Source organism: Sorex fumeus, unplaced genomic scaffold (genome assembly GCF_029834395.1).
Source record: "Sorex fumeus unplaced genomic scaffold, SorFum_2.1 ptg000122l, whole genome shotgun sequence".
In the NCBI taxonomy this organism is placed as follows: Eukaryota; Metazoa; Chordata; class Mammalia; order Eulipotyphla; family Soricidae; genus Sorex; species Sorex fumeus.
Window position 1 is genome coordinate 13,557,329 of NW_026606179.1, and position 17,513 is coordinate 13,574,841.

At 54.8% G+C, this 17,513-nt stretch overlaps 1 protein-coding gene across 1 annotated transcript; it reads left to right on the top strand.

Moving 5' to 3' along the window:
- The first annotated feature begins 9,901 nt into the window (after window positions 1-9,901).
- On the top strand, window positions 9,902-11,580 carry LOC130043327 (insulin growth factor-like family member 1). The gene is made up of 4 exons (XM_056135580.1): window positions 9,902-9,971; window positions 10,881-10,934; window positions 11,021-11,282; window positions 11,577-11,580. The coding sequence occupies exons 1-4, from the start codon at window positions 9,902-9,904 to the stop codon at window positions 11,578-11,580; spliced, it is 390 nt and encodes a 129-aa protein (XP_055991555.1).
- The last annotated feature ends 5,933 nt before the right edge of the window (window positions 11,581-17,513 follow it).

Consider the following 17,513-nt stretch of genomic DNA (forward strand, 5'->3'; position numbering starts at 1 on the left):
AGTTTTCGATGCTAAAATCTCAGGGCTGGGACAAATGGAGATGCTACTGGCGCCCGCTCGAGCAAATTGATGATTAATGGGATGACAGTGCTATAGTCCTACAGTGCAATAGTGATGATAAGAAGAAAATGTAGCAGAAGCGTGGGTCAGGGTTATTGCGTGAGATGAGGAGACACTGCTTGGGGAGGCACAGAGCAGGATGCTTACCCACAATGTGCACAGTTTTCTTTTCCTGCCTGCTTACTATGTGAACCATAGCATAGAAGGATTAAGAATACGGACAATATGGAAAGAGATCAATGAATGCTGGGTCTGAGACAGCGCAACATGCTGAGTACAGGGTTCATGTGGAGGAGGCTCGGGTTCAATCCCCAGCACTGAGTGGTCTGCTGAGCACCTGCTGGGGTGACCCCCACGCACAGAGCGAGGTGTAGTCCCTGAGCTGAGCATTTCCCCCAAGCCAAGAAATAAGTAGATACCATTAGACAGGCACGCATTTGGAGATGTGCCTATTACAGTACTCTCGCTGGATGCTCTCCACCTGCATTCCTTTTTGGGGTGGGAGTAGAGGAGAAGGGCAGAGGAGTCACCACTCCTGGCAGTGCCCAGGGTGACTTCCGGTTTTAGGGGGGACTTCCGGTTTTAGCATCCCATATGGTCCCCCAAGCCCACCAGGCATGATTCCTGAGTACGGAGCCAGGAGTTACTCTGAAGTACTTCATACATAGAAAAAATATGCTCCAGGACTTTGAATCATATCCCTGACAACCCCTAATCTCTGTCAAGGATTCACTCTCTGTCTCTCAGCACTGAACGCTCCACTTCCCACTCCCCCTACGAGGTCCCCTCCCAGAGCTACTGCGGGTTCTCTCTGGGGGTCCCATCAAATTAAAATACAGGGCAGCACGGGGGTTGCACACTATGTTTCTCTAGTCTGAGGGCTGGTTGGCTAGTCGCTTGTGAATTTTAGGGGGAAAATACCAAAATATGAACATTTCGGCTCAGCCATGAGGTCTCAGGGAACTGGGGTGCCAGTGGGCTTAGCACAGGTGCCCTAGAAAAACCCACTCCAACTCCATCCTGGGCGCAGCCGCCAAGGGTGGATGCGGGGTTCCTCTCCCCGAGGAGCGCCCCCTGCTGGGCGGTCGAGGCAGCGCCGAGTCTCCAGCCTCACACGCATGAGCAGAGCCCCCTGGACCACTGACTCCCTCCTGAAATGGAACACTCGCACATGCATGCCTGTTTCCTGGGGGGGGGGGGCGCGAGGAGCGGGGGGGCTGGGGTCAAGGACTCCGTCTTCAGCAGCTCCGCAGGGGGGGTGCCAGGACGGCAGCCCTCAACATTTGTCAGCTTCACAGAACGGGGTTTGTGGCTCTACCAGCAAGGAGAGTGCGGGGCCTGGGATCTGTTCAGAGGCCTTCATTAGGGGTCCTGACCTGCCCAGAGGGACTAAACCTGGTGTAGACCCCCGGGGTGGGATTGGGATGCCTGAGCTCAAAATACACCCTTTGACCATCATAAAAGCATAAAAGCACCAAGTACCCAGCCTGGGGTTGGTTCCCATCTGCTGTGAACTTTGGAGAAAGTGCTGGAGAGGGGTGGAAGTGATAGTACAGCAGGGAGGGAGTTTGCCTTGCACACGTCCCATCGGGTTTCTATCCCTGGCATCCCATAGGGTTCCTTGAGCACCACCAGAAGTAGTACCGAGTTCAGAGCCAGGAGTAACCCTGGAGCATCACTGGGTGTGACCCAAAAAGGGGAAAAAAAGTGCTGGAGAACAGTCTTTCTGAGGCTGAGCATCCCCCTCTGGGAAGTCAGGGATGCTTGTATATCTAGAACGCGGGGGACGTCCGTGCCCTTCAGCAGCACCGCCCTGCTCCCCTGCCCAGCCTATTGCAACAGCTCCTGACTCAACCCCCCAGACGGTGGGAGCGTGCTCCAGGCCGAGCCCTGGGTTGGCACCTTCCTATAGAGACCTGTCACGCCCGGGAATGACCTCATCCCTAGAAATGTGGGGCTCCAGGCCTCTGCACCCTGTTTTGGCAAAGACCCAGGCTAAGTGAAAAGCCTCATGCCAGCCCCGCTCCCTTGGGCAACCTGGGGCATGATGGAATGGTGTCCCGGGGGAGGACATGCTGGGGCAGCACCTCCAGGATTAGCTCAGATCTGGCACTTTCAGCCCTTCCATTAACCATTTGTGGTGACTCACGAGGAACAAATCTGACATCGTGGGAGAAAAAGAAGTGATGACAGGTGAGTCCTTGAACCCTGTCCCTATGCCTTGGGAGGGGTGGGCAGAAGGTTGATGAAGAAGGAAGTGGGGGGATGCTGAGTAGCAGCCCCCAAGACAATCCCCTCCACTGGACCATTTCTTCTGCCTCCCAGTTCCTTCATACTATGCCCGCACCTCGTCTGGGGACAGACACTCTCTGTACTTGCTTGACAGGTGCGTCTGTCACCTCTGACAGTGAGTTTGTCACTGCAGGCATTTGAGCCACGGAAACACGAGACCTTAGATCATCTGCTGCTGGGCACAAACACAGGCTGTTGTAGTGACTGGCTTCAGGGCCAGAGTGACAGTACAGCAGGGAGGGCGCTTGCCATGCATAGGGTGGGCCTAAGTTTGATCCCTTGCACCCCGATGGCCCCTGAGTCTGCCAGTCTTGAACCCTGAGTGCAGAGCCAGGAGGAAGCCCTGAACACTCTGAGTGTGGACACAAGGAAACAAAAACAGACAAGAGCTAAAACAGGGACTGGAGAGATAGTACATTTGCAGGTGGGGCATTTGCAGCCGACCCGGGTTTGATTCCCAGCATCCCATATGGTCCCCCAAGCACTGCCAGGAGTAATTCCTGAGCATAGAGCCAGGAGTAAGCCCTGTGCATTACTGGTGTGACCCAAAAGCAAAAGCAAAAAAAAAAAAGCTGAAACAGATATCCAGAGAGACAGGACAGTGGATAAGGGGCTTGCCTTGCACTGGCTAACCTGAGTTCAATCGCTGGCACCCCACAGGGTTCCCCATGCCCGGCCAGAAGCTATCCTTGAGCACAGACACAGGAGTAAGCCCTAAGCACTCCCGGGTATCATCCCCAAACAAAACAACAACAGAAATAGAAACAGCATCACACCGGCATCCCTGCAGCCATGGTGAGGTCACCCTCATTGTCCATCACTGAGCTCGGAGCTATTGTCCTTCTAAGTCACCACAAATGGTTAAGGAAGGATAAAAAAGCCCCAAATCCCCAAGGCTGCTCCAGGCCTTCCTTTCTGACATGTCACCCCATCTCGTCCTCCTGGAGGTCTCCCCCCAATTCTCATGCGATATGTTGCAATGGTGAGCACTAACTATGTTCTCCAAAAGCAAGGTGCAGAGGCCTGGAGCCCAACATTCCTTGGGGCCTGGAGTCCCATCTGTGGGAGGCTGAAGGCTGAATCGGGGCCTGGGTATGGATCTGGTCCCCCAAATCTTGGACATATGACAGCCCCTGGGTCCCAAGAGGGGGTCCCTCTGTCTGAAAGCCCCCATCTTCCTGCATGTTCTCCAAAGTCAATGACAGGGGCCAGAGCCATAGGACAGCGGGAAGCGCATTTGCCTTGCAACCAGCCAACCCAGTTTCGATCCTGGCACTCCATATGATCCCCTGAGCATCCTCCAGCAGTAACTCCTAAAGCGCAGAGCCAGGAGTAACCCCTGAACATCAACTGGGTGTGACCCCAAAACCAAACAAAAAGAAAGAAGAAAAAAGGTCAGTGACAGTTCAAGGAATATTCACCTCTGGCCAGAGGGGACTCAGCGCTTCATGTCTGACTGAGGGTCTAGGAGTTTATTCTGGACCCAGTTACCCCAGTCCAACCCAGGGGATCCCCACCAGGTGCAGACACTCTGGGAAGGTAAGGACCCCTGATTTGTTGTAATGAGAGTTTGCTCAATCAGGCTCATTGAGATGATCCACGGTGGGGAACAAGGAACCTATTCTACACACTGATCAGACCAGGGGGTCTTGCTCAGTGAGTACCTGAACCCTTAGACAAACTCAGCGGTACCAGAGTCTGTTTGTGCCGTGTATGACTGCGACCTCCTCATTTTATCTTATGGTTAAGTAATACAGGGTGCACGCACACACACACACACACACACACACACACAAACACACACACAATAGATTCTTAGTATGGTTACAAGGAGTTTCCTAAAATCAGCATTCTTGGGTTTGTTTTTTGGTTTGTGGGCCACACCCAGTGATGCTCAGAGGTTATCCCTGGCTCTGCACTAAGGAATCCCACCTGGCAGTGCTTGGGGGGTCCCCATGGGCCCCCCCGGGGGGCATCACACATGGATTGGGCACATGCAGGTAAATGCCCTCCCTGCTATACTATCGCTTCAGCTTGTAAAATCAACATTTTCTTTGCTTACAACAGGGAAGCTCACCCTGAGAGCAGACTCAGAGAGCATCTTTTAAAACTTTCCACCAAAACCATCTCTTTAGAGGACACACAATAAATCAATTATAACACCAAAGATACAGATGATAAATTTCCATCATAACAGACTCAGGGCCCAGGACGCTCTCTGGTCCCCACCCCCTGCTCACCGTGGAGCCGCAGGAAGATGCTAAGGGTGCTGTCGGCGGGTACGCATGTCCCATCTCAAGAGAATATTAAGGGGCCTGGAGCGATAGCACAGAGGGTAGTGCTTTTGCTCAACCCAGCATCCCATATAGTCCTCCGAGCATCCACTCAGCTTGGTCCCCTACACACAGGTCAGGAGGTGCTTGAACAATCCTTGGGCAGTTTTTTTTTTGCTTTTTCATGGTTTTGGGGGGAAAAAACCCGATGTTGCTCAGGGCTTACTCCTGGTTCTACACTTGAGGATCACTTCTGGCGAGTCTCGGTCCGGTACCCTATGGGGTGCTGGGGATCAAACCAGGGTCGGCTGCAGGCAAGGCAAGGTCCCTTGCCTCTGTCCTCTTGTTCCAGACCCCCATATTTGGGTGCTACCATCACAGCCTGGCTTCCTCACTCTATCTGAGTGGCTCCGGGCGGTTAAGTCTGGAAGGTTTTGCCAAGCCCGGGGTGCAGAGAGCCGGGACTCTGGCCAGGATGACGGAGAAGCAAGATCAGGGCAGGTCCCGGGCTGCAGGCATGAGACGAGCTCTGTGCCAAACCACCCCCCCTCCCCTTGCCGCCACCGACCTGGGTGAGCTGAGTCACCAATGGATAGGACAAGGAGGGGGCTGGGGGATCACAGTCTGCAGCTAGGGGCAGTGGCCAGTCCTCAGAGGTGGGGACACTGACAGTCACTCACTCACTGAGCTCAGGGACAGACATGGGGGCCGGAGCCCCTCTCCTGTCCTGGGCTCAATGTCTCTGCACATTCCCAAAGACCCCCACTGCTCCCTGGGACCCCCACAATCAGGGCTCTGGGGCTCCCTGTCACAGGGTTCCTGCACAGAGCACAGACCGGGGGGTTGGACACCAGGCGTTCAGAGGTCTGCTCTGGGGTCACTCAGCCCCTCCTGGACAGAAGGGTCCGGCTTGCTGGGCTCCAGTGCAGGCACCTGAGCCCAGCGGCATCGGATGGACTCAGGAGTCCTGTCCCTGGGGCCAGGCAAGACCCACTGGGTCCCTCTGAGCCAGTGACCTGGGCTGGGCAGCGCCTGGACTCCTGAACCCAGATCAGCCCCGAGGGCGGGGGGAGAGTGACCCACCCCCACACCTGCAGCAGACCCAGTGAAAGTGGGGGTGGTGCCCCCTCCTCTCACTGTCCCCCACTCTCTCCCCCTTTGCCGGGAATGAAGGGCAGACTCTGCTTCCTGCCATGACAGATGTGATTTCCACCTGAGTCAGCGATTCCCTCCCAGGAACTCAAGGAATGTGCTGGAATTTCAGGTGAGCAGAGGAATGTCAGGTATGCAGGAGGGGGGGACTCCCTAAGTCAGCTATGGGGGGGTGCTGGGGCTCCCCTGAGAGCTATTCAGGGGGGAAGTTGAAACTCCCCAGAACTCTGGCTGCTGGCCGAGGAAGCAGATGCATTGCTGATTCCTCGCAGCATGCCCTCGCCCTCGGGGCAGCTCGTGCTCCCCCTGAAGGGCCCTGGGAAAGCTGAGGAGGGGTCCACCCAGGGTTTCTCCTGCTCACAGTGATGAGGAGCCTCAGGCCAATCCCCCTCCACTGGGGCCAGCAGTTCTGGGCAGTGTCCAGTGCAACCCACTGCCAGCAGGAGTCTGCTGGGCTGTGACCTCAGAGCCGTGATTTATTGGGGAGCTCAGCTCCAAAGCCCGTGGGAAAGGCCTGAGTCCCCCAGCCTGAGCCCACGGGCATCATCTCCATGTCCTCTAGCGCCCGACCCCCCTGAGGCCCTAGCTCCAGGGGCCTCTTCCCGTTCCCACACCTCACCCCACCTGTGTGTCCACCATGCCCCGCTCCCTGGGCACACAGGACGGCCCCCTCTGAGTCCCCTCTCCTTTCAGCATCTTCTCTGCCTTAACCCCTGAATGCTCCTGAGCACCAAGGCCGCCTCCTCACCCAGCCAGCCTGGGGCGCATGTGGCCTGGCCTAAGCCTGGGGCTCCCTCACACTGGAAGGAAGGGCCAGCAGGGCTGCAGTCCCCTGGGAAGGGTGAGTGTGGGCAGGGATGGGAGCCTTTTAGGGACATTCACCTGGGAAAAGGAAGGAAGAGGAGGGAGCGGCCAGCACCGACATGGACAATTCCTCTGCCTGCCCAGGGCCTCTGGACACCTGCTGTCTCCCCCCGCCCTCACCCTCAGGGTCCTGTTTCTGGTCACTCCAGGCCCCAAGATGAGCCAGTGCCTGTGGACAGTGCCTTCTGGGCACACACCACAGGTAGAACCCCTGAGATCCCCATCCTCAGGGGGCACCTGCTCCGCCCTGAGCCAAATCCCTCAGCCTGGGGCTCTGACGGTCCCCGGCTCCTGAGTGTCCCTGGGTGGCTCCAGTCCCTGCCCACACTCACCCTCCCCACAGGGGACAGCAGCCCTGGGTGACCCTGGTGACCCAGATCACTCCAAGCTGGCTGAGTGACGGGGTGCCTCGGAGCTCAGGGGCATTTGGGGCAAAGATGATGTATGCGGGCAGAGAGGGAAGGCCCCTCCCAAGGCACCGGCAGTAAATTTCCTGAGAAGTAATAGCCCTGAAGTTGGGAAAGCCCACCTTGCAGAAAACAGGAACTAAGGGGGCTGGAGAAATAGCACAGCGGGGAGGGCATTTGCCTTGCGTGCGGTCGACTCGGGTTCGATTCTCAGCATCCCATATGGTCCCCTGAGCACTGCCAGGAGTAACTCCTGAGTGCAGAGCCAGGAGTAATACCTGTGCATCGCCAGGTGTGACCCAAAAAGTAAAAAAAAAAAAAAAAAAAAAAAGAAACTAAGGCCTAAAGAAGACCCTCACCTGGCGCCAGCAACAAAGTCAGAGAAGGCTGAACCCCCTCCGACAGAAGCTCCAGCAGAAATAAAAGGCCAAGAAAGGAATTTCAAAGTAGACCACCACCACTCCCAGCCCTACCTCCTCAGGCTACCTCCTTCTGTCTAGACTTTTGCCTAGATAGAAGCCCCATGTCGGGAGGAGGGGGGGGAACAGGTTGGAGAAATCCTATAAAGGCCACCGTGAACAAAGGAAGCACGTGCTTATGCTGCCCGAGCCCATGTGCTGCTTGCATCCACGTGGCCAAGCACATATGGTACCTGAACACATGTGTCACCTGCATCTCCCCTCTTGAGATGTGTTATTTCATGCTCTCCTGTCTAATGCTGGGGTGTGTGTAGGGGCTCTCTCCGCTCTTGGAGAAGCCCGGGTTCTCTCTTGAGCAAGCTCCTCTCCACTCCCACTTTCTCCCTCCTTCCCTTTAAAAACTTTCAAATAAAATCTGTTTTACTTCACTGCTGATCTACCCCTGAAATTCTTTTCTGCGAAGTGAGATAAGAACTAGTAACCCGGGGCCCCGGGCGGCAGAGTGGATGGGGAGACTGTGACCGTCTCTCTCCTTCCCGCTTTACATAAGCTCCCTCTGGGACCCAGGACATCAAAGGCAGGGAAGATGCTGGAAGGAGAGGGGACTCAGAGGGGGCCGTCCTGTGTGACCAGGGAGCAGGGCGTGGTGGACACACAGGTGGGGTGAGGTGTGGGAATGGGGGGAATGGAGCTGTGGTCTCGGGGGGGCCGGGCGCTAGAGGAGATGGAGATGATGCCCGTGAGCTCAGGCTGGGGGGCTCAGGCCTTTCCCACAGGGGGTCTGGAGCTGATCTCCCCAATAAATCACGGCTCTGGGGTCACAGCCCAGCAGACTCCTGCTGGCAGGCAATCACAGTGGGTTGCACTGGACACACTGCCCAGAACTGCTGGCCCCAGTGGAGGGGGGGCAGCCTGAGGCTCCTCATCCCTGTGAGCAGGGGAAGCCCTGGGTGGGACCCTCCTCAGCTTCCCCAGGGCCCTTCAGGGGGAGCACGGGCTGCCCCGAGAGCCAAGGCATGCTGGAGGAATCAGCAATGCATCCGCTTCCTCGGCCAGCAGCCAGAGTTCTGGGGAGCTCCGGGCCCCCCCCTGCATAGCTCTCAGGGGAGCCCCAGCACCCCCCCTGCATAGCTGACTCAGGGAGTCCCCCCCTCCTGCATACCTGACATTCCTCTGCTCACCTGAAATTCCAGCACATTCCTTGAGTTCCTGGGAAAATCGCTGACTCAGGTGGAAATAACATCTGTCATGGCAGGAAGCAGAGTCTGCCCTTCATTCCCGGCAAAGGGGGAGCGAGTGGGGGACAGTGAGAGGAGGGGGCACCACCCCCACTTTCACAGGGTCTGCTGCAGGTGTGGGGGTGGGTCAGCCTCTCCCCCCGCCCTCAGGCTGATCTGGGCTCAGGAGTCCAGGCGCTGCCCAGCCCAGGTCACTGGCTCAGAGGGACCCAGTGGGTCTTGCCTGGCCCCAGGGACAGGACTCCTGAGTCCATCCGATGCCGCTGGGCTCAGGTGCCTGCACTGGAGCCCAGCAAGCCGGACCCTTCTGTCCAGGAGAGGCTGAGTGACCCCAGAGCAAACCTCTGAACGCCTGGTGTCCAACCCCCCGGTCTGTGCTCTGTACAGGAACCCTGTGACAGGGAGCCCCAGAGCCCTGATTGTGGGGGTCCCAGGGAGCAGTGGGGGTCTTTGGGAATGTGCAGAGACATTGAGCCCCGGACAGGAGAGGAGCTCTGGCCCCCATGTCTGTCCCTGAGCTCAGTGAGTGAGTGAGTGACTGTCAGTGTCCCCACCTCTGAGGACTGGCCACTGCCCCCAGCTGCAGACTGTGATCCCCCAGCCCCCTCCTTGTCCCAGCCATTGGTGACTCAGCTCAGCTGGGTCGGCAAGGGGGGGGTATCTGGCGCAGCGCGCTCATGCCCGCAGCCTGGGACCTGCCCTGATCTTGCTTCTCCGTCATCCTGGCCAGGGTCCCAGCTCTCTGCACCCCAGGCTTGGCAGAACCTTCCAGACTTAGCCGCCTGGAGCCACTCAGGTAGTGGGAGGAAGCTAGGCTGCGATGCTAGCACCCAAATCCAGGGGCCGGGAGCCATAGCACAGCGGTGTGCGGGGGATCTTGCCTTGCCAGCGGCTGACCCTGACCCCAGTTTGATCCTCGATATCCCATGGAACACCCCAAGCATCTCCAAGAGTAATTCTGAGTGCAGAACCAGGAGTAGTCCCTGAGCATCACCAGATGTGCCTCCCAAAACAAAACTAACAAAATAACCCACTCTTCTGTGCTGAAAAGCAAAAACCCACAGAAGGTTCTGAGCTGTGGGTGGGGAGGGCAGGAAAGGGTCAGCAATGGGTGAAGGCATGTGGGGGAGAGGGAGCCGGGGTGGGGCGGGGGTCTCGCAGAGAGGCTGTTGATGGACCCTTCAGGACTGGCAGGCATGTGGCAGGAGGTGGGAATGGGGCTCCCCAGGAGCTTCCTGGAGGTCCTGGCTGCTGAGGTGGAGTGGGGTGAGCTGGAGGTGGCAGGAGGGGACAGTTGCCTTCTCTTGTCCCCAGACTGCGCCATCACAGGGACCCCTACAGAAGCCTGGACACAGGTGGGCGTCGCTCCACATACACAAGGCCTAGGCTCAAGCCCACCCCCGCCAATAATTTTCAAAGAGCAGACATGGGAGCTGGAGAGATAGTAAACAGGTGAAGGTACTTGCTGTGCCCAGAGTCAATCCCTGGCACTGCCCATGGTCCCAGGCTCTGCCAGGAGTGAGCCTGGAGCACAGTTGGCTGAGCCCTGAGCACCGGCGGGGTGTGGTCCAAAAAATCAAAGAGAAAAAAAGTGGGGGGCACGCACATAGTTCACAGCAACCCCATCCACCCCCTCCTTCTGCCCGGGGCCTCTCAGCGTGTCTGTGCAAGCTGGGATCCGAGTCGTGTTCGTGTCGTCATCCTGGGCCTGAGTTGGTATAAAGGAGCCCAGGGCACCTGCCTGCCATCCTCATCTTGGCCAGCGCAGCACAACTCAGATGGCACCCCAACACCGCGTCCTGGGTAAGTTGTCCCCGGATCGGCTGCTCTCACCACAGGCATGACAAGCCCTCCCGCAACCAGACCTTCCTCTCTCCTCTCACTCTGGACCCCATCCCTACCCCCCAATTCCAGACTCCAGCCCTGGGTTATGCACCCCAAGTCACCAACCCTCCCCAGCCTGCTCAACCCTATCCTCTCAGACCCCTGAACCTGAACCTCCTCTGCACCCTGTCTCTGTCCACCCACCAAACCCCAATGAGCACACAGATGGCTGAACCCCCAAACTCCTTGGCACTCCAGCCCAGCACAGGGACCACCCCTCGGCCTACTCCTGACCCTGCTGGGCTCTCTGGGTGCCCTGAGAATGCCCCTCAACCCTGTCCTTCTCCACAGCGCTGCTGATCACTCTCTGCTCTCTGGCTGCCTTCAGCACCCTCGGGGTCCCAGGTGAGGCCAGGAGGGCGTCCTGGGTGGGGGGCAGCTTCCAGGGGCCATGGGCTGGGACCCATCACCCCACCCTGCTGTCTCCGCAGTGTCCCCCACGGATTCTCACTGGCTGCTGTGCCAGTCCCAGGAGCGGTGCGGGGGGGAGACTTACGATCCCCTGAAGTACTGCTGCCATGACCAGGCTGTGGTACCCCTGTCCACAATCCGGCACTGTGGCAACTGCACCTTCATGATCTGCTTGGAGCAGTGCTGTCCCGGCCAGCTGCCAGCCGTAGACACCCTTGTGGTGAAGATCAGGGGCCGCTCGTGCAGCTCAGACCCGAAGCCAGATGACAGGGTTTGCCACAGGTAAGTCCTGAGCCCCCACAAAGGAAGGCCGGGGAGGAGTCCCCCTCCCCCGGGCATCGGTGGCCCTATCCACTGGACTCAGTTCACCCCACTCTCTCTTTTCTGTTTTATGGCGGGGGGAGGGTACCATGGATGGAAGTCAGGGCTCACACAGGTAGGGTATTGGCTCTGCAGCCAAACCAGGCTTCTAGACCCCTTCTGCTTCTTCTCCGACTGGTCCACTTCATGTCAAGTTCTTGCTTCCTCCATGACAATTTCTCGCTCTCTCCTTGTTAATGTCTTGCTTCCTCCTAGTTAACGGTTTTGGCTCCCTCCACTTCTCTTTCTCCATCTCTGACTCCGTCTCTATTTCTTTCTTCAGCATCAAGACCAGGACAGGGCCTGGGACGGCCGTCTAGTTCTGAGTGAGCCGGAGACAAGAGCCTGGTGTCCACTTCGCTCCAGACTCAGAGAAGTCCCTCCCCGCCTCCAATTCTCCATCTCCTTCGTTTCCTGCTTTGCTCCACAGCGTGGATCTGCGGGGGACCAGGATTGGGGGCAATCCCCTTACCTGTTTCTCAGGAGAGATTATTTCCCTCTGGACCCCTCTGTCCTTAGACTGCAGCCCCACGGTGTCAGGGCAGGGGGTGGCGATGCTTGCCCTTCCCTTTCTCTCCAACAGCAGGAGACTCAAGTTATTTATAAGGTGGACGCTTTGATAACTGCGTGGTCCTAGGGGACTGGAGATGGGAGCTTCTCAGGCAGCACTGACAGGAGACTCCTGTCTCGCTGCCCGCTTCCCTCCCCCTTCCAGACATGAGCGCGTTCAGGGTCCTCACTGCCTGGGATCTTCGCCACACCGAATAAACGCAGCTTGTTAATCTCAAGTCTCAGTGGATTCCGCGGTGGAGGCTGGGGGTGATGGGTTGCTCAGGCAGGCCAGACCGAGTTGCTCATTTGGGGGGAGGGCACATCTGGTCATACCTGAGGCAATTTCTGGTTCTGCGCTCAGGATCACCCCTGTAAATTCTCTCCAGCCCAAACACACGACTTTTTGGGAGTTCTGGGGCGACACCTGTCGGTGCTCAGCACTTACCCCTGGCTCTACTCTCAGGGATCAGTCCTAATGGTGCTTGGGGGACCATATGGGATGCCGGGGTTCGAACCCAGGTTGGCCTCATGCAAGGCAAACGCCCTCCCTGCCGTACGATGGCTCTGGCCCCAACGCAGGTTCATTTTTTGAGCAGCAGTGCTTGCTGGAGGTCTGACCAGGACAGGGCTCAGCACCTGCCAGCAGCCCCGGGGATCAAACTGGCAGTGCGACACTCGCCAAACAGGGGCTCTGAGCCCCTAGCCATTCCCCTCCAAATTTTGGCATTTTGCATTGAGTATGGAGGGAGACCCTCAGGGACTTCAAAATGGAGTTGTCTCAGTCCCTCAAAGGGAACCGTGTTCGTGTGCCCCATGGTGGCTGTGGTATTCATGGCCAGGCAGGGTGGGAAGAGGCTCTGGAGCTGCCAAAGGGGGCACCCCCAAAGTTTTCTCTTGCAAGCTCAGGGCCCTGGATGTTCCCAGTTGCCAGCTCCAGAGGCCAGGCCGCTCCACACCCTCATATGGGCTGTCTCTCTCCCAACCTGGATGTGGGTCCAGACATGACCGCTCTGCCATGAACAGTGGGGTCCTTCCTAGATGAGACTTAGGGGGATCGACTTTGAGAAAGACAAAGGCACCGGTTCGGGCTCAACCCAGCAGAGAAGTAGAGGGAGAAGAGAGGTCGGTGTGAAGGAAGAATCGACTCTCCCTGATGAAGGGGGGCTTGCCATGGGGGTCCAGGTTTCAACTACAGTCCATATCTGGTCAGAGTGGGACACACACATACACACATACATGTACACACATACATATACACACATACATACATTCACACACACACACACAAACACACACACCCCTCTGCCTCTTTCTATCTTCCTCTCTGGTTCCAGGCCAGTTCTTAAATCACATCCACAAAGCACTTTATTTGATGTTATTTTTTTTTTCGTTTGTTTTGGGGTCACACTCAGCGTTGCTCAAGGCTTACATTCCTGGTTGTATGCTCAGGGATCACTCCCGGTGGTGCTCAGGAGACCTTATGGGGGGTCAGGAATTAAACCCAAACATCAAGCAATACATAAGACAAGCACTTCACCCATTCACAGAGCTCTTTATTTTAATTTTTTTGGATTTTGGGCCATACCCAAGTGGTCATCAGGGTTTACTCCTGTCTTTTAACTCAGGGATTACTCCTGCCAGGTTCCGGGGATCATATGAGGTGCCAGGTATCGAACCCAGGTCGGCTGGGTGTAAGGCGAGTGCCTCACCCGCTGTGTTATCTCACGGGACCCCGCATAAAGCACTTTAAAGGCGTCGCTTCCCCTGTCCACCGCACGAGGGCGCCAGAGCACAAGCCATAGATCAGGTGCCTGTTGGCATCATGACAGTCCAGACCGGCGGCTCCCCTGGGAATGCAGCAAGTCTTACGTGCCACTGCCTAGACCCTCCCCGGAGATAAGATAGTCTCATTTGCTTTTTCAAAGGAAAAAGATAAGAGATTCCTTCAACATCCTGCATTGGCAGGTACAGGCACACACACGCTCCTGGCAGCAGTGCCAGGAGGTAACCCTTGCCCCTGAGCTAGGGATGGGGCACAGGGAGGTGAGCACATGCCCTGCCAGCTCTAGGCTGGGCTGGATCCCTGCCTGGCACCCTGTGCCTCTCCCAAGTTCTACTGAGTATGATATATATATCATATATAAACATATATATGATATATATGGGCTGGAGCACAGCAGGTAAGGCGTTTGCCTTGCACGCGGCCGACCTGGATTCAATTCCTCCATCCCTCTCGGAAAGCCTGACAAACTACCTAGAGGTTCCCGCCCACACGGCAGAGCCTGGCAAGTTCCCCGTGGGGTATTCGATATGCCAGAAACAGTAAAACAAGTCTCACAATGGATACGTTGCTGGTGCCCACTCGAGCAAATCGATGAACAACGGGACAACAGTGCCACAGTACAGTGCTCTCTCTCTCTCTCTCTCTCTCTCTATATATATATATATATATATATATATATAGGGGAAACGTATTGGGAAAAATAAAATAAAAGAGCACAAAATCTTCATACCAATGGCTTCAAAACATTTCTTTTATTTTTGCTTTTTGATTCAAAAAGCAGTCTTCTGCCCCCGCGCCTGGCTGTTCTTCGCCGGGACCCTCGGAGGGGAGCAGGTTGAGCTTTCCTCCCCGCCCCGACCAGGGCTCCGGCAGCCGAAGACCTCCAGGACCAGCCACCACCATGCTGAGACCACTCTCCGCACACATGAAGGTACTGGCAGAGGGACAAAGCCACGCGGGTTCCGGGGCCGAGATCTCCAAGCCTGCTTGGATTGGAGTCGAGCATCCTCCACCCAGATCCTCCAAATTCCAGTAGGTGGGGGTCACACCCACCACCTGGCCCCCTGGCGCCGTGTAATCCCATCAACGGCCAAGACTCAGAGACTATAAAATCCAGCTCCCGGACATCTTATCAGGACATCTTTTATGACATCTTATTATCTCATTCCTACTTTGGACAAACTTCCAGGCTATCGAATGTAGCCTGCCCACAGGGCAGAGTCTGGCAAACTCCCCGTGGCGTACCCAATATGCCAAATACCAGTAACAATGATGGGTCTCATTCTCCTAAAGAGCCTTGAATATAATCTCAGGGCTAGGATGAAAGAGACGTTACTGGGACCTGCTCGAGGCAATCGACGAATAACAGGATGATGAAATGAAAAAATGAAATGATTCAAAAAATTTCTGAAACAGATCACACAATATTGAAAACACTTCAAGGGCTGAATAGTACAAAAGGTAAGGTGTTTATCTTGCACACAGTTGACTCAGGTTTGACTCCTGGCACTGCATACTGTCCCCTGAGCTCCGCCAGGAGCCATCTCTAAGCACAGAGCCGGGAGAAAGCCCTGAACAACACTGGGTTAGGAAGGAAGAAAGGGAGGGAGGGAGGAAGGAAACACTTCAGATCTTCTCCACATTCATAGATGCCTATCTCAGTTCTCAGAACCTGGAAGTTCTTTTCCCTACCCACCGTGATGGGGAGATTCTGTGCAACCAAATGAAATGCCCAACAATTCTTTATTTTTGTTTCAATACTTACATACTGAAGGTTTCCCAAGGCCCTGGAATAAGGTCTTTTTTTTTTTTCAGGTGAAAACAACTTTATTTCACAGTGGTCCTTAAAGACAAAGATAATATGTTCTTCATATAGAAACATTAGTACAGGTACACATACTTCCTAGAAATTATTACATAGACCCTTTTAAAAAATTTACCTCATCATATATGGTTTCAGTAAGGTTGCTTGACTCCTATTTGTCTAGACTTATTCCTAACCACTCTGTTTCTTTTGGTTCAAAGCCTGTGTTTTTACTGTGTATTTTGGCATTCTCACACATTTGTTGATACACATATAAATTGGTTATTTAATGTTTCATCGACTTTTCAGCTTTTTCTGCATTTTCATCAGCAGACTGAGTAGATTGTATCTTTCTGTATTTTTTTTTTTGAGTGGGGGAAAGTCAGTGATGCTCAGGAGTTCCTCCTGCCTCTGCACTCAGGAACCACTCCAGGCAATGCTCAGGGAACCCTATGGGATTCCAGGGATCGAACCTGGGTCAGCCTTGGGCAAGGCAAATGCCCTATCCACTGTACTATCTCTCTGGCCCCTTGCATGGTTTTTGATTTTAGATCTGATGGTTTCCATTGTATATTCAATTTGATGAGTCCTACCTCGAGGACTCCAAACTGTGACATCATGGTCATATTGATTGCAAAACCTGGCTCCAGAGTGTGTCTGGTAAAGGCCACACCTGCTGATACTCAGGGCCAACTTGAGTCAGCCTGGCTCTGCATTCAGGAACCACTCCTGGTGGTGCTCCATCTGGGATGCCGAGGATCTAACATGGGTCAGTCGTGTGCAAAGCAAGTGCCCTCCCCACTGTCTTATCACTCCCACCCCCTCCTAAGTCATTTTTTAATTTATTATTATTATTATTATTATTGCTCTTTGGGTCACACCCGGCAATGCACAGGGGTTACTCCTGGCTCTTCACTCAGGAATTACTCCTGGCAGTGCTCAGGGGACCATATGGGATGCTAGGAATCGAACCTGGGTCGCCCGCGTGCAAGGCAAACGCCCTACCCGCTGTGCTATCGCTCCAGTCCTTCCTAAATCATTTTTAATGAGAAGAACAACAATTCTATAGAAGAGGCCAGTAACATGATGTGCCATTGGTTTAAGGATAGACAAAAAAAATCAATCAAATGATAGATACAAAAATAGGCCAAATCACCCTCATTTTCTTTTCTTTCTTCTTTTTTTTTTTTGATTTTTGGGTCACACCTGGAGATGCTCAGGGGCTACTCTTGGCTCTTCTCTCAGGAATTACTCCTGGTGGTGATCGGGGGGACCATATGGGATGCTAGGGATTGAGCCCAGGTTGGTCATGTGCAAGGCAAACACCCTACCGGCTGTACTATCATTCTGGCCCCTCATCACCCAATTTTCCAGAGAAGTTCCATGACGGGACAGATGTGATCTTTTCATAAGTAACAGCAGATCACTGAATTACCATATGTGGAAGAGTGAACTGATTCCCACCTCACACCGGACACAGAAATGAACTCAAAAAGCATCACAAGACTTCTGGAAATGGCACAGCAAGTAATCTCTGGGAAAAAGCAACAGCCTCAGGGTGGAGGATTAAACAAAAAATCACTGAGAAGAACACAAAGGGGGTGATCAGAGAGATGACTGATGCATCTGGTGGACCTTACTAAAATAAAGAACTGGGGCCAGAGAAATAGTATAGCAAGTAGGACTGAGGTTGGTAGACCTCCCACCCAGGTGACATATGTGAGACAGAGAAGAAAGAGACAGTCACTTTCTCCCGATCCACCTCTGCCACCCCAGGACTGGGACTGGCTGGGAAGGCTCTTTGCAGAAAAGGAAAGTTAGCCTGTAGAGGTCTTACCCGGCCCTTACAGGTCTTTGTCTTATTTCACAGAAAAGAATTTTAGTAGGCATGCAGTGCAGTAAAAAAGATTTTATTTGGAGGTTTTGAGGAAGGGAATGAGGGAGGGGAAAAGAGGAAATAAAGCACTCAAGAGAGAATGCGGGTTTCTCCAGAGATGGAGAGAGCCCCAGTACA